Here is a 27034-nt window from a genome sequence, read left to right on the forward strand (position 1 = left end):
CCACAGAAGTGACCATTTCAGCTGGGATGTATTACAGGTCCCCACTAAACAAGCATCCTCTCCTGCCTACATTTGCCGAGTGTGGTTGTTCTGCCTCCTAGGCAGAAATTACCTCCAGGTTTGCCAGACTGACACATTCATCTGTCCCCTCTCCTCTGTTTATTTAGCTCCGCTAACGTTTCAAATAATTGCTTTAGAGAGGGGGAAGCATGGATCGTGGAGATAGAGACAGAAACCTGGAAGCTGAATTGCACTACATTAAAAAAAAATAAAACACAAACTTTGAAGTTAAACCCTTTCATCAGCAAATAAAAATGACTCCACTAACATCAACACCTTAAATCACCACATTGCAAAGAATCTTTCATTTCCAATTTTCCCTTGTCCATGTGACAGGTGTAGTTAATGTACAATGGGCAAGACAGAAATGTTCAGGGAATCTCCCTTAGGCATATCCCTAATAATAGGGCTTAGTCCTCCATTAAAGGTTGTGACTGCTGCCAGACCTATCTGTTAAGTCTAGCTGAAACCTAGAATGTTTCCAGGCCTTTGAGTTTTATTTTTGATTCTACCACGGTGGATTGTTAGCCTCTATCTTAAAACCAGCTTCCAGTACAGTGGTACATCTGACCTTCCCAGTGCTGGGATGTAAGATAGGATTCATGTTCACTTTTTTCCTCTGAGCAGATCCTTTTAAGGTCTAATTGTCTGATCTCTCCAGATGAAGCACTCGCTCCTTTCACACAGACCAAACCCTGGCTTACAAGATCTTGAGTGGTGACCAAGGTTACCAAGCAATTCCAAGTGCATCCGAGACTTGTGTCTTTTTCCAGGCAAAACAGGAACACTATTTAGAAAACCAAAAGAATGACTGGACTATAAGAGCAGGAGCAAACTATTTAGTGAAAAACATTCTAACATAACCATCTGCCTATATCCACTTATGCTCCCTCTTCTGCTTTCAGCAATTCCTTTTAGACTACAGGATTCGGGGACTGCTATGGGAAGTAGCACTGCATTAATATGCAGGAATATATTTTTCTAGTTAAAAGAGTTGAAAGCATACACATGACTTCAAAACAAGAGAACCAATATAAAAAAAGTGATAACTAAAAAAGTGGAAACAAGTATTCACATGTATCATGGTACTCATTCCTGGACAAAAAGTGGTAGCACTATTCTGCATTCAGAGCCAAAGTCTTCTCCACTGAAAATTTCTCAATTTCTTTTATCAAGGACCAGTTTGCTAAGTGAAGAAGAATTCAAATGAAAGTAGAAATAAATTAGCTTATCTAACTTCTTCTCTATTAACTGCAAACTTTCCAAAAAACTAGCACTTACATTTTCACATTCAGGTAGAGATTTTTATTTGTAAAATCTAATTTAAAATAGATTAACTAAATCAGGATGAAAGACTGTAAGGATATTTACATCGTGAACATCTGATTAATGATGATTCAAGTTAACTTGATAAGGAACAGTTGCAAGATAAATAGAAATTAATTCTGTTCACTGAAATGGAACATTTGTGCGGGATTTGCACAATGCAGCCACTAAAATTTTGAGGGTTCCATTGGTCCAAAGCGCTGTAGACAGCTATTACCATGAAAAAGTTCATTAAAATTTAATTTGGAAATCAGAAGATTTCTTTTGTTCTCAAAGTGCAATTATTTGGTAATTTTTAGGATAGAGCTAGTAAACACTATGAATTCTATTTTTTTTTGCTAGAATAGACAATGAAAATTTTTATTTCAGCACCTAGTAAGACACTAAGAATTCCATGAAATAAACACCAGCTTCACAGCCCTGCATAAGTAATTCCTGCTATTCAAACTTCAGCTAAAAACACCACATAGTAAAAACAACTCCTGGGTATTACCATTTGGGAGAACTTGCTCATTAGTATTTAAATGGTCTAAGATCTTACCAAATTAATTTGGACTGAGGTAGGTTTATAAATGTAAAATAGTAGCTCTTCCAGAACAATTCCCTAAAGGGATTCTTTTTTAATTCCCCAGTTAAGAATGTCTTGCTCAGTTTACCTTAATGCAGTTTGGAATAACTCATCTCTCTTCTCATACCCCCCAAAAAGAGTGTAAATACATAGCTTATAGAGCACATATTTAACTTAAGAGCAGACAGCTCCCAGCAAACAGAAAAGAACTAGAAACCCTCCCCACTTCTCAGTTTTAGATTAAAAACATTTTAAACTTAGTTTCTTCCCTGTAACATTTAGATGTTCTGCCACAGAGCTCTTCAACTATGGACAGAACAAGACCACTACTAAAGAGGAGAGTTGCAAGTAAGAAGTGTAAGAAGGTGACTTCTGCTCTGTAAACTGAGTGCTGTTAACCATCTCTTCTCAGTTCATCAGACTTTTTTTGGAATGTCTATAATGAAAATATTGAGGATGTACAGTGAGGCACATGTTTCCAGTCTTTAAATATGAAACATACAGCAGAATTTATTAATTGTAAGTATGACTGGACTGCTTTTCAAAAACTAAGCCATCTTATTTTACCTTGCTGTCTCAGTAGCAAAACCCAATTAGGTTTAATTAAAATACATCTTACAGAAAGTCAGCATAAAAATGAGAATTAAGCAAAAAAAACAGAAGATAGGGAAGGTGATTGTCAAGATTGGTCCATTCCAGTAGTTCAACTATTTAAAAATGTGTTTTAATTTCACTTCAAAAATACCTGAACTGAGTTTCCAGCTTTGTACAAGCTTCTAATCCTTGTTATGCTTTTCTCTACCAAACTGTCCTATAATACTTTTTCCACCTCTGTGAAGTAACTGCCCACTTTACATCACCTCATCTCTCTGCTTTCTTCCTGAGAAGCTACCTGTTTTGAGCTCTTTTAAAGACAAGTTATTTAATTCAGCATTTCCGTTGATTTTTTTTGGTCCCATCTCTGAAGTTCTTAAGAAGTAGGACCAGCACCATAAACAGTATCAAACTCACCAATAACAAACACATGGATTAAAATCATCTCCCAGTCACAAAGTGAACTCCGTAAACCTCAAAGGGGTGTAAATAGTTCTGCAGCATCGTTTTCCTACTGTCATCCAACTCTTTGCCAGGGCCGGTGTTTTCCAGGCTATTAGTGTCTTTCATAGTTGGTTCCAGATTCGTAACTTGACATTCAGCTCTATTAAGGATGCAGTTAATCCAATTCCTACAGTTCACTAAATGCTCATCCTAGTTGCTGCCTACTGTTGTTTATCATTGCACTAATCTTTGGGTTTTCAAAGTTTATTTTCAAATAATTGATGAGCAGCTACATAGTACCAGTCCTACTTTTAGTCTCTTCGGGAACCCATTACAACTATATCCATCCCACAGAAACACCACAAGCTTACTGCTTTTCGTGTGCCATGAATTCAGTATTTATTATTCCAGACTCTTGCTGCTCACTGTCTCATCTGCCCACAGAACAGCACCTGCCTAGCGCCTGTCAGACTTAATCAGCATGAGCAAGGGGAAGGTGCATCTCTCAGTCTATTCTCCCTGCACAGAGTAATACAATTTAAAGATCATGGGAGCTTTAGCTTACTGCAAGCAACTAAGCAGGGAGCTACTAACAGCACCTCCGAGTACTGCATGGTCTTCCTTGGTTCATTTAATATTGGACAGATTCTCACCAAAGAGCGAGAACAGCATGAGATAGCTGTTAATATATGCTAATTGTGCAAGTGTGTCCAGTAGTCCAGTTAAAGCAGAACGTTTACAAATGTCTCAGTGTGCTACTGAAAAAACAGAAAAACCCAAAAACCTAATGAGCCTGATTGTGTTCATCCAGAATAAATGATTACAAAGATGGGAGTAGTGTCCAAAAAAGAAAAAGCACAAGTATTCAGGTCAAGAGATTTTCTTAAGGAAGCATTCAGTTTTGGATTCTTTGACTCATGTGATAAAGGATTTCTGGGAAAGGCAAGCAGAGGTGAAGCCTGAGCCTTTCATAAGCTGCCTACAAGAGCAAGCAACAGGATTATTACCTGTATTTCACAGAAGCTAAGAGGAATTCCCAAAAAGCTCAGCAGCCTTGCTGTGAGGTAAAGATCATAACCCTCTACCAAGTTCCTTCTCCCTTATTTCAGTCTGCCTTCGTCTTTGTAGACAGTCTTAAATGCACATCCACATAGGACTGTACTCAAGGACCTGTTTGGTGCCAGAAATGCCAAGATGTTCACACAGAATCACATGGAATCATTAAGGTTGGAAAGGACCTTCAAGATCATCAAGTCCAACCATTAATCCAGTGCCACTATGCCCCCTAAACTATGTCCCAAAGCCCCACATCCACACATTTTTTGAATACTTCCAGAGATGGTGACTCCACCACCTCCCTGGGCAGCCTGTTCCAATGCTTGACCACCCTCTCGGTGAAGAAATTTTTCCTAATATCTAGTCTAAACATCCCCTGGCACAACCTGAGGCCATTTCCTCTTGTCCTATCACTAGTTAGTTGGGAGAAGAGACCAACACCCACCTCGCCACAACCCCTTTCATGTAGTTGTAGAGAGCGATGAGGTCTCCCCTCAGCCTCCTCTTCTCCAGACTGAACAACCCCAGTTCCCTCAGCCGCTCCTCATAAGACTTGTGCTCCAGACCCCTCACCAGCTTCGTTGCCCTTCTCTGGACACGCTCCAGCACCTCAACATCCTTCTTGTAGTGAGGGGCCCAAAACTGAACACAGGATTCGAGGTGCGGCCTCACCAGTGCTGAGTGTGGGGGTACAATCACTTCCCTACTCCTGCTGGCCACACTATTCCTGATACAGGCCAAGACGCTGTTGGCCTTCTTGGACACCTGGGCACACTGCTGGCTCATATTCAGCCAGCTGTCAAGCAGCACCCCCAGGTCCCTTTCCACCAGGCAGCTCTCCAGCCACTCCTCCCCAAGCCTGTAGCATTGCATGGGGTTGTTGTGGCCAAAGTGCAGGACCCTGCACTTGGCTTTATTAAACCTCATACAGGTGACCTCAGCCCATCGATCCAGTCTGTCCAGATCCCTCTGCAGAGCCCTCCTACCCTCCAGCAGATCAACACTCCCACCCAATTTGGTGTCATCTGCAAACTTACTGAGGGAGCACTTGATCCCCTCATCCAGATCATCTATAAAGATACTGAACAAGCCCGGCCCCAGAACCGAGCCCTGGGGAACACCGCTTGTGACTGGCCGCCAGCCGGATTTAACACCCTTCACCACGACTCTCTGGGCTCGGCCATCCAGCCAGTTCTTTACCCAGGGAAGAGTAAACCCATCTAAGCCACGAGCCACCAGTTTCTCCAGGAGAATGCTGTGGGAGATGCTGTCAAAGGCTTTACTGATAGCTACCCAAGTGAGAATTTAACGTTAATAAAAGGTATGACATAAAAATGAGACTGAAGATTCTATAGGTTTTAAAGTACTGAGAAGAAATGAAATATTTAAACACAAGCATTGATATATTTTCTTAGTGCTTGACAAAATAATGTCAACTACTGGGACCCCCAGTTACTCTCAGCTGCTGCTGAACACTAAAATTTACCAGCTATTTGAAACAGAGATTGTGATAATATGCAGTTGTGGGTTTTTGCATAATAAGAGGAAAAACCCCACAGTTTAATTAATCATTGTCCTTCATACATCAGTGTTTAATTAATAATGGTCTTCAGAAGTAATACACAATGTAACGTTACCTGTATTCTAAAGCGAAATATGCCCAAACCACAGACTGCCCAAGATTGACATCACAATACTGACTTTTGCATTTCATAGAATCACAGAATAGTTTGGCTTGTAAGGGACCTTTCAAGGTCACCTTGTCCAACCCCCCTGCAATGACCAGGGACATCTTCAACTAGATCAGGTTGCTCAGAGCCCCATCCAATCCGACCTTGAATGTTTCCAGGGATGGGGCATATACCACCTCCTGGGGCAACCTGTGCCAGTGTTTCACCACCATCATTGTCAAAAATTTCTTCCTTCTGTCTAGTCTAAATCTGCCCTTTTTCAGCTTAAAACCATTACCCCTTGTCCTATTGCAGTAGGCCCTGATAATAAGTCTGTCCCCACCCTTCTTATAAGCCCCCTTTAAGTACTGGAAGGCTGCAATAAGGTCTTCCTGGAGCCTTCTCTTCTCCAGGCTGAAAAACCCCAACTCTCTCAGCCTGTCCTCATTGGAGAGGTGTTCCATCCCTCAGATTTATATAGAGAAGTGTTATTATATGAAATATATGCATAGTAAGTGTCCATTCCTTTAGGCCTAAATATTTGGCACACAACACAATCATCACTTCATTACAACATAAATTGAGAAGAAAACAAGAAGTATTGCCTATGGTCTTTTTAGCTTAAAACTTTAATTACTTATCACGTGAAATTAATTATGATTAAAATCATGCAGATATTCAGATTACAAAACAAAATACTTCAAATACAATTGCACGTTTAAAATTTACTCAGTCAAATATGTACTTTGAGGTAAAAATGTAAGATTAATCAAATATACTGAGCAATTATAAGCTTAGCATAAATAAGTATTGATATTTTCAGAATAAAATAATCAGTGAAAACAGCATTTTCAACACACATATCGGTACAAGAAATACAGCCCATTTACCCTCCTTCAGACTCTGATCCACTCATCTGGTATAAAGCCACAAATACTATAAAACTGCATACTACTAAAGCACAGTAGACAGTTTGCCCACAACATAAGATTCCTACCTGCATACTGCAATGTAGGACCACATTATTTGAAAAAATAGATAATTTCAAAGATTAAAGGGTTTGATTATACGGCTTCCAAACAAGTATAGTGAAAGCTGCACAACCAAATCCCCACTGGGTATTACAAAATGCCTTTGGCCAAAATTCCAAATATAAAGACCTGAAATTCAGGTCAAAAATACACGACCAATTAACATGTCTACTTTTGTGCATGCAAGTGACAGCATAAACAAGTTCTGTGTTTGTGCACCTCAGTGTTTTTCATTTGAGGTTAGTTAAGCAACTGTTCATGTGAAGAATCATGTAGCTGCACAGGGTTCAACTGCATATTCAGGTTCAAAGTGACCACAGTCCTACTCTCAAGAAATCTAAATCACAGCATTTCTCCAGATGATAGTGGTCTTCACCATTCCTCTAACTTGAAGAAAAAGAAAAGTCATACTTATTTTCACCACATGTAGAACAACTAGAACACAAATGAGAATAATCTATTATTGTCTGGGATACTGAGGTTTGCATCTCCTGAACTGATTCACTCATATGAGCAACAATACAGGGAAAATTACATAAAAACTAGATTATAAATATTATATTGCACCATGAAACACTACAAACAGAATATACAAAAATTATATTAGGGCATTAATTATCTGTCAACCTGTTAAACAGAACACCTTAATATTAATACAGCTCAGAAGGTAAACATAACCTACAGGCTAAGTTTTCAAATGGCTGTAAGTCAATGCAGCATAAAACATTTCCATAGTGCAAATCTTACCAACTGTATGAAAGATACTGTCCCCTTCAGAAAAATGCTTCTCATCTCACTCCCCTTCAAATAATGAAGGGTCATAAAGTCATATCTCATTTCACATTTAGTACAAAATGTGGTTTGTACCATACTAACATAGGGAAGCTTAATTTTAGTACTAAAAAAAGGTTGAACAATGTTGAGAAATTAAAATAAAAAAGTTAGATATGCTATAGCTGGAAGACACAAAACCCAAAAATCTGATCTGTGGAAGTGGGGGAATAAAAAGACACTGATCTTTCCTTTTTTTCATCTGTTGGAAACATTGTGTGACAATACAGCACGCTTCCTATATTGTACCAACAACTGTAAGATTACTTTAATTGCTGAAGAATCACAGTGTTAAGTATATCTGCTTCTCGTAGTGTCAGGCTTTCATCTGTTAGCTCTTTATTTGGAAAGGTAGTCACAAGAACAAAATCAGTTGTTGCAAAGGCTGGACGGGACTGGATAATGAAATCTCGAATATCCTTAATCCTGTGGAAAGGATATGGACATGAAAACTGTGTGTGATTCCATTTTGACATAAATCTCTGAATATTAAGATGAACAGAGAACACAAAACGTTCTAACAGACTGAACCATTTAATATGTCCTATTGATTTTACATTTCCATTTGATAGAGATGATTAATGGCTGTAGCCTAGAATTTTTTGCTTCTTACATACAAAACCTGAAAAACTAAAATGAATGTTGCTTGTTTTCTCAAATAACAGAAATAAAATCTGTAACATAGAAGTATACTGCAAATCGATAACATAGAAAGTCAAGTAATTTCAACATCAGCTGTCAAAAATTTAACTATTAATTAGTATATTCCAAAAAGGCTTCTGTCAACACACCCTTGGTTACAGACATTACTGGGAAGTTTACCACTTCTAGTCTTTCATGCAGGCAAAAGAAAAAACATCATGGCTACAGAGGCTCCTGATGAATCCTACTGTTTATCTAAATCACTTCTCCAGCAGGTGTTGTGAAGAAAGGATCTGGGCCTGTACTCTCAGGTCCACTAAAATATAAAAACTACTGCTGTATCTTCCTCCCTACCGGCATCCCAGCTAAAATTGCCTCATTGTGGTCAGTGTATGTTGTCAGGTGAAGAAACCTGCACATTGGCTCTGCCCTTATTCTGAGTCAGAAGAAAAAAAGGAAACAGGGGAACTCTCCATGTAACAGTATTAACATGGAATTGGGTCCATGCTTATACCACTTTCAAAGCAAGATTCAAGTTCAGTTACGTCCGTGTTCTAACACTATGGTGCAGATTTCAGACCAGAGCTGGCTTGAACCCTACTTGCTGTGAAGCACAAGTGGAACTACTGCCCAAATCTCTGCCCTCTGCCCAAAGTTCTCTCAGCCGCACAGGGCAAAGCAGAGCTTTGCAGAACCTTGCACTAACACAACCTCTTAGGCAAATAAATGGGGTTGGCCAACACCATTTGTGGCAATGCCCCAACAATGTCAATAAAACTGATGGCAAGCTGTAATCAGCAAACTACTAACAGATCTAAAAAATTTGCCGAGTTCACACGCTGCCAACTCCTAGATGACCGTCCAAAACAAAGCAAAGGTTGGTTATGTCCAGCCTACATGCCAGAACTGCAAACGAGTATTTTATGTCCATACACCCTTCTGCATATGGGCTGCAGTCTACACTTAGAACCCATGTCATGTTTAGTCATAGTCTCGAGTATAATGAGGTAGAAAGCTGGAGCTCTTGATATGGGCCAAAGCACTTCTCTGCCTGGACTACATTCCAATTCAGACCATACTCCAGAACTGCAATAAAGTGCCTTCTGAGGGTCATCTGACTCAGTCACACACTCTTCACAAGAAGGGCCCAGGGTTGGGATGACTACGTAGCGAGGCTGTCCAGATTTCAGTTGCCCTGAGAATAGTTATGGCTGGTACCGTGTCCTTACAAATCACAGGACATAACTGCTCACTGAAGTTTGTGACTGCAGTTATCAAATATCTTATGCTTCCAATTACAGACTTTTGCTGTGATAGTCAATTCATCAGTACATCTATGTTATGAAAATGACAGAGCTATTACATTTCAGTGGAGCTGTATTTTTCCCATTTTTGCTGTCTTGCTGATACTCATTTTATGACAAAACACAAACAATGAAGTAATTACGGTTATCTGCATTGATGCAGAATCAATTTACCTGTGTGTTTGATTAAATCTTTGTATTAATCGGCTTCCATCAGCTAATCTAATTTGAATTTTAGTTGCTGGCATGGAATCATCAATCAGAACAGGTGCATTAAGAATCGATTTCTCCTCTTCCTCCGGGGAAGAAGGTGTGCTGACTATTTCAGGTGTAAGGCTAGAAGATTGAAAAAAATAAACCAGATGTTATTAATGAAGTCAAACCAGACGTGAATAATGTTTCAAATGTATTTTTCACTGAATAACTACCGTGTATAGCTAGCACAAACGAGCAATGAAAAACGTCCCAACATTATCCGAACTAAAAGAGACACAAATAATGCTTTTGTAGTTTCTTATCAATGATTGCAATATTTCATATTTATTTTTCTTATAACTGCTTATCATTAAATTTGCATGATTTTAAATAGGTAATCAAGTATAAACAAAATGATCTTTGTTTATGTTCACAGACCATGAAATGATACTAAGATTTATATATCGTACCTCAAGGACTATAGTAAAAACTAATGATGAATCATTATACTGCATTCACCAAGGGCAAGTCCTGCCTGACCAACCTAGTGGCCTTCCATGATAGTGTGACCACATGAGTGGACAAGGGAAGAGCTATCAATGTCATCTGTCTGGACTTCTGTAAGGCCTTTGACACAGTCCCTCACAACATCCTCTATACATTGGAGAAATATGGATTTGATGGGTGGACTGTCTGGTGGATGAGGAATTCGGTTGGATGGTTGCATCCAGAGGGTAGTGGTCAACAGCTCAATGTCCAGATGGAGATGGATGACAACTGGTGTCCCTCAGGGGTCTGTACTGGGACCAGTACTCCTTAATATATTCATCAATGACAAAGACAGTGGGATTGAGTACACCCTCAGCAAGTTTGCAGAAAACACCAAGTTGAGTGGTGGAATTGACACACCTGAGAGATGGGATGCCATCCAGAGGGTCCTGGACAATGGGCCCATGTGAACTTCATGAGTTTCAACAAGGCCAAGTGCAGGGTCCTGCACCTGGGTCAGGGCAACCCCCGGTATCAATACAGGCTGGGGGATGAAGGGATAGAGAGCAGCCCTGCTGAAAAGGTCCTAGCATTACTGGTGGATGAAAACCTGGACATGAGCTGGCAACATGCACTCACAGACCAGAAGGTCAACCGTATCCTGGGCTGCATCAAACGAAGTGTGACCAGCACGCTGAGGGAAGGGATTCTGCTCCTCTACTCTGCTGAGCCTCCACCTGGAGTCTTGCGTCCAGCTCTGGAGCCCTCAGCACAGGAAAGGCATGGATCTGTTGGAGTGGGTCCAGAGGAGGGACACAAAAATGATCAGAGGGATGGAACACCTCTCCTATGAGGACAGGCTGAGAGAGTTGGGGTTGTTCAGCCTGGAGAAGAGAAGGCTCCAGGGAGACTTTCTTGCAGCCTTTCAGTACCTGAAGGGGGCTTATAAGAAAGATAGGGACAAACATTTTAGCAGAGCCTGTTGCAATAGGACAAGGGGTAACGGTTTTAACCTAAAAGAGAGCAGATTTAGACTAGACAGAAGGAAGACACTTTTCACAATGAGGGTGGTGAGACACTGGCACAGGTCGCCCCGAGAGGTGGTAGATATCCCATCCCTGGAAACATTCAAGGTCAGGTTGGACAAGGCACTGAGCAACCTGATCTAGTTGAAGATGTCCCTGCTCATTGCAGGGGGGTTGGATAAGATGACCTTGAAAGGTCACTTCCAATGCAAACTATTCTATGATTCTATGATTAAACTGACCAAAACTGCTTCAGTAATTGCTCTCAGGAGCACTACTTTATGATTCTAGGCATCCCCCACCCTTTTAAACACAAATGATACTGACAGGTAATTGATATCACCAAACAGTAAGCCTGGAATTTTTTTTACTTTTAATATGAAAGTAATATAAACCTGATTTGAGATAGCCATTTGGCTGCTCCTCTCATTGCTTACATACCTGAGACTTCATAAACTACTAAAACAAACAAAAATGCCACACAACAGGTGTGCACATTTTCTTACATACAGAACCTCCTCTCTTCTCCACCAACTTTAATAATCTGGGAAAGTGCTCTAATGAAGAAGTTGTTATATGCAATTGTTCCCTATGTCACTGCTACCAGAGCCTACTACTTTCTCTGTTTTACTGAGCACATTTCCTTATTTTTAAAAAGGTGACATATAGATTGGAAACAGCTAAAAATAATTTATTGAATTAAATTACTTGCAGAAACACACCAGTAATACCTTTTTTTGGCAACCAAACATATTACATGAATAAATGGAGTCATGAACAGAAACCTAGAAGTATTTACCATTCAACAGCTAATATCAAGTCAGCTGGAAAAGCTGCCATAAAGCCTGTAATTGTTACATGAAAGAGCTGATGTTTGGCAGAGTTGAGGTCACACTATTTTTTACTCTTACTGACTGACTTAAGCTGACCAGAGATTATGCACTTTTGGATAAAGTAGTCTGAAATATTCAGTCACTGGAATGCATTTTGGCGCATTATGTATTAGTTCAATTGAATTATATATACTAGAGCTTAAACAGCATCAGCATACTATTGTACCAGGACAGCAGATGAAACTGAACCAGGTATAAGCTTTTCTAAATCATTAAATTTCTGGGGTTTTACTACATTTATGAATTTTATACTGCAGTTGGAAATGACACTAGAATTGGAGGAAGTGGGGGCCTCCAGTCAGAGGTTAAAAGTTGAGCCCCTCCTCTCCCGCAATCCAGGCTTTGCAGTATTATTTCATCTAGGGGAGCACAGACAATTTCTGTGGTTATTTGCTTTTCAGAAAACAGCTCCTACTATAGATTTTTGCAGCATCACTTGCAGTTTTAATCAAATACTAGTAAAAGTTGAGAGACTTTTATAAAACCTACTGCTCACTTATTCTGCATCAAATTAAAAAAAATCAAATTATTTCTCTTTCTTAAAGCTAACAGACTTCCCTCGTATAACTTATAATGAGTGACCATTTACAAGGTTATATTTCAGGACAATGTTTCTGCTGCTTCATTCCAGAAAAAAAGATGGGAGTTGCTCCCATACAAAAATACTTTCCATCTGCATTAAGTCAGGCATCAGTCATATTGCTGCAATAGCATCTCCTATTCCCTTTGCGATGATCCGAGCAGTAAAAGACAACATGTACTGCAGCTAAGCCAGAGCAGTGATACTGGCCAGTATCACATTATAACTAAGTTCTGCCTGTTCCTCACTAAATGGGGAACAATTTATTTGGGTCTGCTTCCTCTATCCAGAGATTTTCTCATGAAGTTTGTACAGTACTAATCACCTTTCAGCTTCCTTTACTCCCATTTTAAACACAGCTGAATTTTAAAAACAAAATTATAGGCAAAATTATATGCAACAGGCAGAAAAATCTCAGTCACAATAAAGCACAAAGCATCCAGCAAATCTATGAGCAGTTCCAAGACAGGACCAAGACTTAACTTTTTTTAAGAGTATATATAAACTTTCATGATTACTGGTGACTCTGAAATCAGGACCAAGACTTGTGGCACAGAATAATTTTGTATTGCTTTCTCCAACAGTCTCCAAATTGATTAAATCCAGCTTTTGAAATAGCATATGAACACAGAATAGAAAATCTAGCCTTTTTTACCTTCCAAGTTTTTGCCCTTCGCCACTGAAAGCTTTGAATCGCAGTCTAGGCTTCACATATTCCTGTTCTTGGTGGTCTTCCATATCCAAATTAACCTGGCCACCATGAACAAGTCGCTGCAGCTCCACAGGAATTTCCCTTAATTACAAAAATAAAAGTTTCCCAATTACATTCTGAACTGCAATGCAAAATTACACAAAAACCTTACACAGTACAGTATGAATAGACACTCTTAATATGTTTACTTTAAAAGTCAGACATCCAATTGTTTAATGAATTGACTTCATCCTAAAGGAAGAAAAAAAAAAACCTAGAATGCGCCAACAAAAACAAGTGAAACTAAAAGTCATCTGTAATGAGTAACACTCAGTTAAACCACCAGAAGGAGCCAAAGCGTTCAAAATTTTTAAAAGTCCCATGCATCTCATGACAAATACAGAATGTATTTTATGGGTGCAGGCAGAGAACAAGTCTGGAGCTTTTAATAATTATAAACATGTGGAGGAAGTGCTTTTCTTCACTTCATTTGAAAGACATACCTCCAAAAAGTTGCTATTTTAACTTACCCTCTTTTGACAGACTCAAGAAACTGAGCATTTGTTGGGTCTGAATAGGATCTCAACTCGCCATCATCTAAACTGAAGCCATTCCTCCATAGCTTCAGCAAAATTTGAACCTACGAAGCAAAGATGGTGAAATAAAAAAAAAAAAAGGTGAAAATAGAGAAATAAGGTATTTCAATTTCATACAGCTTAGTTATACAATTTTTGATCTATACTTAACTGATTTTGTAGCAGACCACAAACAAGATGTAAATGACAAAAAAAGAGAGCACTGCACTGTAACTATCATTGTTAGAATCCTTTAAAAAAGCAAATAATAGTTATAGACTACTATCTACTTCAAGACCACTTTTACACTTGGGGAAAAAGAATCTCTTAATCTGCTATCCATGCCATAACAGATGATATACAGTGACTGTGTAGTGATCTTCACAGTGTTCCAATTACTTTCAAAAACAGTATATGTTTCTTGTTGATAAATTAATAAGTAAAACCATAAAACTACAAATTACTGCCAATACATCAGTTACAGTGAAAACTATTCTTTCCTCAAATTATTACATGCTGAGCTCCAATAAAGTTGATACTAACTCCATTCAGTTCAAATGCTGAGAATCCTGGAAACCAGCCTCCTTCACTCACTTCTTATTTTGCTGCGTGCCTGTACGTCCAGACAGAGCCTTCAGAGCCTGCACATCTCTTCCCTGGAACTGCCTTGTAGTCCAGCACAACTAGGCTTCCCCAGCCAGCAAAAGTGACCTTCCCTTAGAGGAATATCCCTGCCCCAGTTACGGTAACCCCACTGCTACAGGCTTCCAGCTCAGTACAACCAGACATTACGCAGAAGGTAGAAGGATTACTTAAAAGGGTAGAAGGCTACCAGCTCCTGGTCTGACATGACAGCACCCTCCCAGCCTGAACCACATCTTTTGGCCTGACTTATTTCTTGATTTTGTTTCTAGATAAGCTTAACATTTGCTCTAGCCATTCGCACAAATGGCAAAGTGCGGAGAACTTTCTTCCCTCCCACCCCCAATTCCTGCCTTTTCAGCAAGACAAGAGAAAGGGCAGACAAATTTCCAAAGGCCTCTAACTTGCTGCTTCACCATTCCTAGAATACTTCCATGCCTTCCAGTTTGAGATTGGCTGCTTTGCAAGCCACAAGAAGCAGCAATTCCTAACCTGAGAGGATTAAAATGTTAGCATAGCTAAGAGAATGCAGAACAAGAGCTGGAGGAAAGTAACTGAAAGGAGTATTTGCTTACGTCAGAAAATTCCACAACGGAGGCCTTAGGTGTATCCAATGAAAATCTGTCCTCCGTGGACACTTTAACAATTTTTACGAAACACATATCTAATATTTAGATATTAGTTTTTCCTCATAGACATAGCTACAGTAATACTAGCATTTCAAGCTGTAAACATGATTAAGCAGACATCTGTTAAAGATTCTGCTTCCTGCTATTCAGATTTTACTTACATCTTGATTTTCTCCATATATGTATTCAGAGTGCTTTTGTGATGAGTCACCCAATCTATATCCACCACCAGAAAATGACTGGGAAAAAATACATAGAAAAGCTTACTGAAATAAATATCTAAAACAGTTTATTAACATTCTTACCTAGGTGCAAATAAAAGCATCAGCAAGCTTGCTTCTATAATAAAAAGCAAATACACTGTTCTAATTTGTATATTTTCTAAGTGGAAAATTATACCTATTAACCATAATCAGGCTAAACAGGTTTTATGTGATGCATTTCAGTTTCTAATCTGTACACTTTTCCAAACATTAGTAAATCAACAGATAAGAGATTTTGATTGGGATTCAACTGCACTTTTTTTTTTAAATAAATTTTATTTAAAAATAAGGCAAATAATTCCAGTTCAGGTTGATTTCTAATTATTCCCCCTAAAAATGTGTGGTTCCTCCCCACTTTACTTTCTAGAGCAAGCTATTTGACGACAGATAATACACAACTATGTTGATCAAATCCTGTGCTATTCACAAACCACAAAAAGGCGTATTTGCTCTCATGTGGTTAGATGAGGTTTCAAGAGAGACTAATGTAAACAGACATCAAGATATCTTTTCACTTTTACCTTAGCTTTACTGAAATCACCAGATGCTCTTGAGGCTTCATCTAACGGGACAGCCCCATGTTCTTTTGCTTGCTTGAAGAGTTCAGCAACAATTTTACTTGGATTATTAGAAGCCCCAGAAATCTGTAATCCTCTATATTCTGAGTCACCTGAATAAAATCTTTAGAATATAATGTTCATAAGAAATAATGCTTTAAATGATAAGCATCATTTTCCTCTTCCCATCACAAGAAAAAAAATTAATGAACAAAGAGCCAAATTCGTCAGAAAACCTTTTCATTCTCATAGCAGAAATGTTCCACTTGGTTCTGACCTTCCCAGCGATCAAAGCAGCACTACTCAAAAGACATTTAACTAATAAAACTACCAAGATGCCTTCTGGAACAGACCCCAGAGGTTAGGGGACAAGGCTATATGTTTCAGTGAACATAGTCCTGATGCAGCTGTGGCTTTATACATTCATCTTACATGGATGCCACAGGCTTCCAGAAAGATGAATTTCCTCAGGAGTGTCCTGTGCATGGGACTGTGCGTGGGCTGGTTAGAATACAGATTCACAGTAAACATTGCCTTGGCAGAACAAGCATAAAACTGTTGTTGGAAAACCTAAACAGTGCCACAATTTGATCTTTTAATTTAAAGACCTAGCACATTTCAATTCTTGCCAATATCAGAAATAGAAAGTTTTTAATAAATTTAATTAACCTTTCAAGGCATTTTAAAATCTTCAGAAGTAGCTGTGAAAGCTAATTTGCATTCTTCTTCCTCAATACGGCCCCATTTCTAGCTCTTGAAGATAAAAGGTTAAACTACAAATAATTCTGTTCAAAACTGTATCTGTTTGATTATGAAGATCAAGATATTCCTTGAGGATTATCTTGAGAAAGGCTCTGTAAAACCCTAAATACCAACGGAATAGATGTTGTAAGAAAATCTGTATATAAATACAAAACCTGGCAAGCCTGAGAGGGTTTTGTCTTTGATTACAGGAAGCATTAATAACTAATAAAATAAGTGCATTCTACTTTCCTTAACGTTTCCACTTAACCACTTGGGGCAAAGCAAATCAATCAATCCATGTGAAACTGCCTTTCAGGCCAGTGACTTCAAAATGCTGTTGATTCCACCGTATTTTACAATGCCACAAAATGAGTAGTACGCATGAAGGTGCTGTACAATAATACTGCTTTTATGATGTCGCAGAACCGATAATCCTTTAATATAATCTCTCCTTTGTACATAAATCTGTATTTATTATCCTAATTGCCATTTATATGGAAAATAATTAATTATTAGCTTTAAAACACTTATAGTGTTAAGGAGATGAAAAAAGAGTTCTCAACAGAATTTGTAATCAAGAAAGAAAGGAAGTATTCAAATATTTGAGTAATAGGTGATAGAATCATAGAATGGTTTGGGTTGGAAGGGACCTTTCAAGGTCACCTTGTCCAACCCTGCTGCAATGACCAGAGACATCTTCAACTAGACCAGGTTGCTCAGGGCCCCGTCCAATCTGACCTGGAATGTTTCCAGGGATGAGGCATCTACCACGTCTCTGGGCAACCTGTTTCTGTGGTTCTCCACCCTCACTGTCAAAAATTGCTTCCTTCTATCTAGTCTAAATCTGCCCTCTTTTAGGTTAAAAACATTTACCCCTTGTCCTATTGCAAAAGGCTCTGCTAAGAAGTTTTTCCGCATCTTTCTTATAAGCCCCCTTTAAGTACTGAAAGGCTGCAAGAAGGTCTTCCTGGAGCCTTCTCTTCTCCAGGATGAACAACCCCAACTCTCTCAGCCTGTCCTCATTGGAGAGGTGTTCCATGATCCCTCTCATCATTTTTGTGTCCCTCCTCTGGACCCGCTCTAACAGGTCCGTGTTTTTCCTGTGCTGAGGACTCCAGAGCTGGACGCAGGACTCCAGGTGGGGTCTCAGCAGGACAGAGTAGAAGGGTAGAATCACCTCCCTCGACCTGCTGGCCACGCTGCTTTTGATGTGGCTGCTTTTTGATGTTGGCCTTCTGGGCTGTGAGCACACATTGCCGGCTCATGTTCAGCTTTTCATCCAACAGATAGACAGAACAATTCAGGATATTTCAGAAAAGGCAAAAACAATTTTGAATCCAAGTGTAAGTTACAACCTTTTACATCCATACAGTCATGTGTTAAGGCATCTACAGGTCCTATATCTCTACAGCCAGATTCCGCTAAATGTAGTTTTACTACAGCTGTGTATAGCTAACACTTACTCTAGTAAGTCACACAGCAGCTCTATGTAGTTGCTAGCTCTTTGCAGGATAGACTTAGCTCACATGTATTTTGAAAAACAGTGGGGAGCAAAGTGTGAATGTCACAAAAAACCCCAATTACTTTCATAATCATTAATTTTTTTGTTGTTGCTTTTAAAATACCTTTGGTTTTCTTTGTCATCGCTCATGCTTCTCTCTGGTTTTCTCAACCTTCTAAGAGAATCAATTTTAAGACTGCCAAGAGAATAAAAGACAAAGTTTGAAGATGACTGGTACATTCACTTCACTAAATACTTCATACCTAACTTCCAAAACTACTTATTTTTCAAAAACTAAGGATAACAAGTTGTTTGGTTTGTTTTCTTCTCACCGTACTTTTTTTGGCCAAAGAACATAGCCAAGGATGCTTCTCAGTGAAAAAGCAGGAAAGGGCATGTATATAGTAGAGTAATTTTGGAGTAACAAAATGACTCTTGTAGGTCCCTTCCAACTGAACTATTCTATTCTAGCATAGGTTACGCAGAATTCTGCTATATGCCACTCGCGGTCCCACAGATAACACAGGTAATATGCAAGCTCAACAGCTGTCTCAGAATTCAGCTTACTAGAATTAATTACACTTCAAATTCTTTCCACATTTTATCTGTTTTTGTCAAGAGGTACGTTGCCTAGTGAAGTCAACATTGGCTTTCTTTGATGTCCTTAAGTCCCTGTCTATGAGGATCCTGAAAACTGAAAAGTAGCAGTTCTCACTTCTATTTTACGCAATTTTAAAAATATGTTGAAAGGCAACATCGCAAAGACTTTCAAAAGATGATTAAAATGCAGAATCAGATTCTGTTTTACGATAGGGATAGACTGATAAGCTACCACAGGACAAGCTAGGTTGTTAGCTTGCAAAATGCCAGGAAAAGCTATACAGATATTTGTTCTTATCCTGTAGTACTTGATGACAAAATTCATTAATGCAAGATGTATATGAGGTAGCTGAACTACCATGGGATAAAAGCATACATACAATCTGCTACATGCATAATGGCAGATCACTAGTTCAGATTTATGCAATGTGACTGATTACTATACCTTTGAAATCAAAGCGTAGCAGAGCAGGCCATCACTTTTTTAAGTATGTGTTAATAAAATAATGTAATTCTATATCTCAGTGAAGGATCTGCTTCTTATTACTTTCTCAGAAAAAGAATGTATTGTTATGGATGTAGGTCATGGGCACTAGAAACACTTCAATGTCTTCTATTTTCTTCCTTTGTTGCATCGTAGGTTTTGTGGGGCTTGTATTTTTATGCCAATAGTCTTAATGTTTCTTAAAGGAGCTTACACAACATGACAGCATACATAATACGGCATTTGTTGCAGCAGGGCCATTCTTCTATATCTGCAATTGTGGAAGGCAAGACGAGTAGATGACTTCAAAAGCAGCACAATGTTTCTTTGCAATTAATGCACTGCTCACTTGAGAGCAAACTGAAGTCTACTACAAGAAAAATGTCATTTTGGATACCATGCAAATAGCAGTCATCTCTTCTTTCTCAGACAGATTCCAGTATGATTGCCAACAAAGAGCAAGTGTTTGCCAACAGCTATCACACTGAAGTATTTAAGATACTGTATTGCAGCTTTTCCTTCAGTTGGAGTGGGAAGTTGTAACTTCATGATATGTATTGGTAAATGGAGCTGTTTGCTTTATTTGTGTATAAACTGTGTTCTATCTAGCTGATTAGTCAACTTAGGTAGTTTTACCAAACAAACAAACTCACCAAAAGAGCTATTATTTTCCAAGTGTCACATACTGTGCTAAAATCCCTCTTCCTGAAGATCTGCATTTGCAGATGCACTTGAAGCATGGCTCTGGTGACTAAGATCTTTTCTGCTGCTTAACCTCCTTTAAAAGATATCCATATTGGCAGTGGTGATTGAAAGACAAGCCAAATACAAGACTTGTTATGGCATCACTGACAGTAATACTTTAAAGACTTCCCTTCTTTAAAACAATTTAAATAAAAATTAATTGAAAGCTGGAAAGACCTCTTTATAAAAAATTTAAAACTACATTGAATCTTCAAATGCTATGTGAACTGCAAACGCTGCAGGCCAGCAAAGTTGGATTTATACATAGACACGTCTTTCCTTCCACCTACCAAACCCAGACAAAGCCATTACAAAGCCCTTCTTATTTCCCTTGCCCCATAGGAGCCTATTAATGAACCTACTAATAATTTTTCAAATGAATATTTGTCTCATCAGGTACTGACATAAGTACAACGTTCAAAGCAGCTTGCTTGTCAAGTTTCACACAAATTACTGATTTGCTGGATTTTGAAGAAGGAAAGAACAGCGGTACTTTCGTGATACAGCAAATTTCCAAATTCTGTCTGTGTAAACAAAGAGCAACAGTGCATTTCACTTATGGAATCTTAATCTTATCTGAAGTGGGTTTAAAGCGTTTTGGAACACCATATAGCACAAAGGCTCCTAAATAAATACAGTTTTAAAAGCATTCCAAGAAGACACAGATTATGCATTATTACAGGGATTTTCACAATTCCAGATTATGAACTCATGTAGATTGCTTTTTATACAAGAAAGAGATCAAGTAAGTATGACAAAGTTTTGTGAGCTAATACAGTACCTATCCAACACATTTCTGAAGTACAACATGCATCTTACCTCTGTGATACTTTTGTGTTACTGATCTTTTTAGTTGTTGGTTTGTCAGGACACAATGACTGCCTTTTAGCTTCATCTTCGTATAACTCTGCCAAGGCCAACTGTAGGAAACAGAACTCTTTTTAGAAGTCTGTAATGCTAGAACAACATATGGAACAGAAGTAAGACAAACGAATGCAAAATGTGTCCATCACCAGAAAATTAGAAACATCAACATGAGAAACCCCAACCACTTCCCTAAATTCAACTTCCTTTCTGCTTTATTAAAAAAAACACATGATGCTTATTGCCATTGTGACTTGGAACTTGTACTCCGCTGCATTTGGTTCATGCTGTTTCACTAGCTACATTCAGCCCATATTAGATTCAGAATCACAAGAGTATATACACACATATATATATTAAGCATCATCTCATTAATGTTAACAAATTGAAATAAAGTTGCTAGGTAACCCTCTGATAGGGAAGCAAATAATAAATTTTACAAACGTTTTACGTAGAAATGTAAAAAAACGTAATACAGATAAGCTTGTACTGGAATTAAGAACCAATTCAGCCTTCCTGAACCATTGCAGATACTTAAAAAAAAGTTTTTCCCAAAGGTTCCCCAAATACTGCCGTATCATTGGCAAGTTCATTTTTAGGAAGTTGTATGCGGCACATCTAACGTCATTTTTAGCAATCTTACTCTTGTCCTGAATAATACTCTACTTTGTTTGTCAAATCATCCTTAATTTTGTCCCCAAACCATTTTGTTCGCACTATGCAAGTGATGTTAACATTTTATCATACACACCAGAACAGGTACTACAAAAGGCTACAATTTCTTCACAGTTTTATGTAGAAGGAATACACATTAAAATAAAATGAAACACCATCCGTCCTTCAAAACACACTTCTGTGAACACAGGATATTAATCCCATATTATTGTGAGGAATTTTCTGCAGGGGAAAAAATATAAGTTGAGGAATTATACCCATTAAGAAAATTAAACTGAGTAATGAGACAGCTCAAGAAAACCCCTGCCGATCCCATTCTATCTGGAGAGACAAATATCTTTTAGATATGTAAAGCTGATAACGTAAGTTGTAGACAAGAAGTCCATAAGCAGACACTAAAAGAAACGGGCAAAAATCTACCCTGTACCATCCCTAATCCAAAGACTGAGGGATGCTGAGGGAGCGTAAGAGGGTCAGGCTTCTGTGCTTTCCTATACCACTCCTCTTATAATGTCAACGACAAATCAAGTACTGAGCTAGACAGATGGACAGCCAGCTACTCTGCCCCAAGAGAGTGCTTCTTTGGTTTTTAACATTTTATCAATAATCATCTACCCAAAATGCCTGTCTGCTTCAGTTCACTAACTAAGGAACTTAGGAACCAAAAGTATTAACATAAACTTTATTACTGTTACACATTGCAGCAAAGCTAAACTCAACAAGAACCTAAGAAAACCCTAAATAGTAACCAAGAAAAAGAAGAAAACTATATCCATCTTTCTCTGTTGATTCTGCCCAATTAAATAAAATAGGGGTCGTTTCAGCTGTCAAGTTTCACCTGTTTTCCAATCAATTTTTTTGCTAAAACATTTTGAACATTCATATCGTTTCAAAGTCACACACAAAAAAGGAAAACTGCTAAAAGTGTTTGCAATTAAACATTTAAGTACCAATGTTGAGTTACATCTGTGATCACACTCTCTCGAAACTTTCCCCGTGTAAACCTGGGAAAAGATCTTGTCCTTAGTCTTACACCACAGCTGCAGAGACTGACGTTTTCTTGCGCGGAAGGACACTCCTACCAAATAATCAGGATATGCAATGGCGCCAAAACAACTTCAAGCGCATTTAAAACCCAACTACTGAAGTGTCAGGAGAGCCCTTCCAGTTCCCTGTAGAGCCGACCACCACACACGCTGACCACCCACCGCTTCCCACAGTGCCTGCTCCTCTTTCAGAGGCGTCCTTCCCTTCCCAGCCTCAAAAGGGAGTGAAAAAAGAAAGAAAAGACGACAGCCTCTGCTCAGAGGCCCAGCCCTGCCTGCCTACGGCGCGGCAGACCCGACTGGCAACGCGAGGGCCGGGGAACCGCGCCCGGCCGCTCCCCTCAGCGCCGGCCTCAGGGAAGGCCAGGGGCGCCCCCGAGGAGACACGGCACTCCGCCCCGCTCGGCCCGGCCCGTCTCCACCCGCTCACCTGCAAATCCCGGGCGCTGGGCGGGCGGCCGCCGCCCCGGGGCTGCCGATCCCTCCGGCCGCCGCCGGCCGCCGCGGACACTTCCCCTTCCTGCTGCGCGGGAGCGGCCCCGCCATCCGCCATCTTCAGAGGGCGGTAGCGGCGCCGGACGAGGGGCGGGGCAGGGCGGAGCGGGGCGGGGCCAGCGCCGCGAAGCACTTCCTCCGCCAGCGGCGGCTGCCATGGCAACAGGAGGGGCCGGGTCCAACGTAGCCCCGCCCACCGGACCGTTTCTATGGGGACGGTGTGTCCTGCCACCACCGAGGGTGCTGGCGTCACGGGGGACGCGTGTGTCGGTCTGTCTGTCTGTATTCATGCCCTCAGCGTCCCTTGCCCAGGAGGGAAACTGTGTGTGCACGTCCCCGCGGTCGGCAGGGGCCCAGCCGCGTCCCTCCCAGCGGGCACACGCAGGGGGTGGGTTTGCTCGCAGCCTTCTCTCAGCACCTGGTGATGGAGGAAGGCTTTTGTCCACTGACAGGCCCTGGCCACCTTGGGCCTTGGTCGAGACTGGCAGTTCTTGCTCGGTGGTGTCAGCCCAACAGCCAGCGTGTGCTGGTGGTATGCAGCGAATTTCTCAGTCTACTTTTACATGCAAGGCTGCCTGCAGAACTATAAAGTACCATTGATGATGGCTAACACCAAACTGCATTGTTCACTTAAATGCTTAAGCAAACTCGGAGGACAAAATGATATCAGCCTGGCAAATGCTGACTCTGAGTGCTTGAAGTGGTCATTTGCGGGTGCCAAAATACCAGGCTGGTTTAAAAAAGTGTGAGATTTTGTCTTCTTTCTGACTCTTACATATTAAGCATTAAAAACTTTTTCTAAATGTGGAAGTTGACTTTGTCACTTTAATGTCATGGGTTGAAATACTCTGAAACTTTGAGAAAAACGCTAGCTATCTTGTAATTTTGTAGTCAGGTACTGTCCTGGTTTCAGCCAGGATAGAGCTGGTTTTCTTCACAGAAGCCAGTGTGACACTGTGTTTTGGATTTGGGATGAGAAACTGTTGATAATGTGCTGATGTTTTGGGTTGCTGCTGAGCAGTCAAGGACAGTCCAGCTTCTCGTGCTGGCCTGCTAGCAAGGAGGCTGGGGGTGCACGGGGAGCTGGGAGGGGACACAGCCGGGACAGCTGACCCAGACTGGCCAAAGAGATATTCCCTAACATACGACGTCATGCCCAGTACATAAACTGGAGTTGGCCGGGGGGCGGAAATTGCTGCTTGGGGACAGGCTGTCGATCACCGGGTGGTGAGCAATTACTGTATTTGGCATCACTTGTTCTTGTACATTCCTTTGTTGGTATTATCATTGTTGTTTCCTTCTTTCTTTCTGTCCTATTAAACCATGTTTATCTCAACCCACAAGGTTTTTTTCCTAATTCTCTCCCCCGTCCCACTGTGGGAGGGGGAGTGAGCGAGCGGCTGCGTGGTGCTTAGTTGCCGGCTGGGGCTAAACCACGACAGTCCTTTTTGGCGCCCAACGTGGGGCACGAGGCTTGAGATCATAACAGTTGCAGGTCACAATATCAGTTTATTTGATTTGCATGATGCTCTCGTCTTTGTTGTACATGTTAAGGATCGGTGTTGGTCTCTGCGGGCTGCTGTACTCGCCTGCGAGTTTTGTTTTTAGAGCACTGACCTTGAGCTTAATGTGGTATCATCTGAACTCTGTACTAAAGCCATTACTGTATTTTGGCTACAGTCTTGTGGAGACGATTAGCAATTATACTTCTGCCTCTGAAAGGCTTTCTATGGAGGAAATGCAGAATGGTACTTTTGCTACCCTCTATCATAACGTTTCCTCCTTCATCACAGTAATTTTTCCGTATTTTGAACACCCTTGGGTAGTTATAATACCTCTATTGCTACTTCTGGGGAACATTGTTTCGGTTTTGTCTAAGGTTGGCAAGCAATTTAAGAATATCACCCGGAGATCTGCCCCAAGGCTGGATAGTTATGAATGGCAGGGTGTGTGGAACAACATGGGCAAATGCCTGGGGCAGTGGGCACCTCCGGTGTTTTGGAACTTCTCTCCCAAGCAAGTGCAGAATCCTGATAAACTAGCGGAATATTTGGAAGAAGTATGCTGTCGGCCTGGCAGCTCCAAGGAGACACAAATCATTGCAATGTGCTGGGGCCTGGCCCATGCCTACCGAGCTCTATTTAACACTGTGCAAAGGGGAGAGAGGCTCTCTGGGTCTGATGGCAATGTGGCAGGCACTGTGACTACTCCAACCCCTGCAACAGGCACTGTAGCTACTCAAACCCCTGCGGCGGCCACTGTGACTACTCCAACCCCTGCAACAGGCACTGTAGCTACTCCAACCCCTGCAACAGGCACTGTAGCTACTCAGACTGTTGCAGCTGAACCAGAGAACCAGCCCATCCCAGTATCAGTTGCCCCTGTACAAAAGAAGAAATCTTGGAAGCGGAAGTCAGCTCGTTTAGTAAGGGAGGAGGAAGATTCTGCTAAGAAGGAGGCAGAGGAAGAGAGTGAGGAGGCAGAGTGCTCTGAAGCAGAGCCATCACAAGGACTGAAGAGGGAAGAGAACGGGTCATCGCTTGAAGAGGAGGAAGAGGAAGAACTCATAAAAGAGACGGTAACTACCCGATCTCTATCACTGAGTGAACTGCGAGATATGCGAAAGGATTTCAGCCGTCGTCCAGGTGAGCACATTGTCACCTGGCTGCTCCGATGCTGGGATAATGGGGCCAGTAGCCTGGAATTAGAGGGTAGGGAAGCCAAGCAGCTGGGATCCCTTTCTAGGGAAGGGGGCATTGACAAAGCAATTGGAAAAGGTGCACGAGTCCTCAGCCTCTGGAGACGACTCCTGTCGGGTGTGAAGGAAAGGTGTCCCTTCAAGGAAGATGTTCTATGTCACCCAGGCAAGTGGACCACCATGGAGAAAGGTATCCAGTACCTGAGGGAGCTAGCTGTGCTGGAAGTGATTTATGGTGACTTGGACAATGGACAATCATCCAAAGACCCAGATGAAGTCAATTGCACGCGACCTATGTGGCGGAAGTTTGTACGGAGCGCACCATCATCATATGCCAACTCATTAGCAGTAATGGCCTGGAAAGACGGAGAGAGACCAACGGTGGATGAACTGGCTGGCCAACTCCGGCAATACGAAGAAAGTCTCTCTTCCTCCCTACGGGCCTGCGTCTCTGCTGTAGAGAAACTGTCCCAGGAGTTCCGGCAATTCAAAGAGGATATGCCCTACCCTCCACCTGTACGGACCAGTGTCTCAGCCATTAGGAGTAAGCGCTCTTCTGTTCAAGAGAGAGGATATAGAGGATACACACCGCAAGCCACCCTGTGGTTTCAATTGCGTGACTACGGAGAGGACATGAGGAAGTGGGATGGAAAACCTACCTCGACCCTAGAGGCACGAGTACGCGAGCTGCAAGGGAAAACAATTACAAAAGGGGGTTCAGGTTCCTCCAGAAAAATCGTCGCTCCACTTTCCAGTGGGCAGTTCCCCAGAAAGAATAGAAGAGCTGATCTCACCTCTGATCCTCTTGAGGGGACTTCTGATTCCTATTTACAAGAAGTGGGTAACGAGTACTATGAGCAGGACTAGAGGGGCCCTGCCTCCAGCCAGGCGGAGGAGAGGGACAACCGAGTTTATTGGACTGTGTGGGTTATATGGCCTGGCACATCAGACCCACAGGAATATAAGGCTTTAGTGGACACTGGTGCACAATGTACCTTAATGCCATCAAGCCATATAGGGGCAGAACCCATCTGTATTTCTGGAGTGACAGGAGGATCCCAACAGCTGACTGTACTGGAGGCTGAAGTGAGCCTAACTGGGAATGAGTGGCAGAAGCA

General features: G+C 40.9%; 1 protein-coding gene across 2 annotated transcripts; it reads right to left on the reverse strand.

The window, feature by feature from the left end:
* Positions 1 to 7843: 7843 nt before the first annotated feature.
* UBXN2B (UBX domain protein 2B) lies at positions 7844 to 23301 on the reverse strand (the record flags this gene model as incomplete). 2 transcript variants are annotated; one of them, XM_081996325.1, is made up of 9 exons in its annotated part: positions 23154 to 23301; positions 20958 to 21058; positions 18435 to 18506; positions 16030 to 16189; positions 15407 to 15484; positions 13930 to 14039; positions 13364 to 13501; positions 9701 to 9862; positions 7844 to 8006 (listed from the first exon to the last, which is right to left on the reverse strand). In XM_081996325.1, exons 1-9 carry the CDS (start codon positions 23274 to 23276, stop codon positions 7844 to 7846), a joined length of 1107 nt encoding a protein of 368 aa, XP_081852451.1. In that variant the 5' UTR covers positions 23277 to 23301. The 2 variants fall into 2 exon arrangements, with proteins under 2 accessions (XP_081852451.1, XP_081852452.1); XM_081996326.1 differs by having other exon boundaries at positions 7936 to 8062.
* Positions 23302 to 27034: the final 3733 nt, after the last annotated feature.

This window comes from Phaethon aethereus, assembly GCF_964289735.1.
Source record: "Phaethon aethereus genome assembly, chromosome: 2".
NCBI classification, from domain to species: Eukaryota; Metazoa; Chordata; class Aves; order Phaethontiformes; family Phaethontidae; genus Phaethon; species Phaethon aethereus.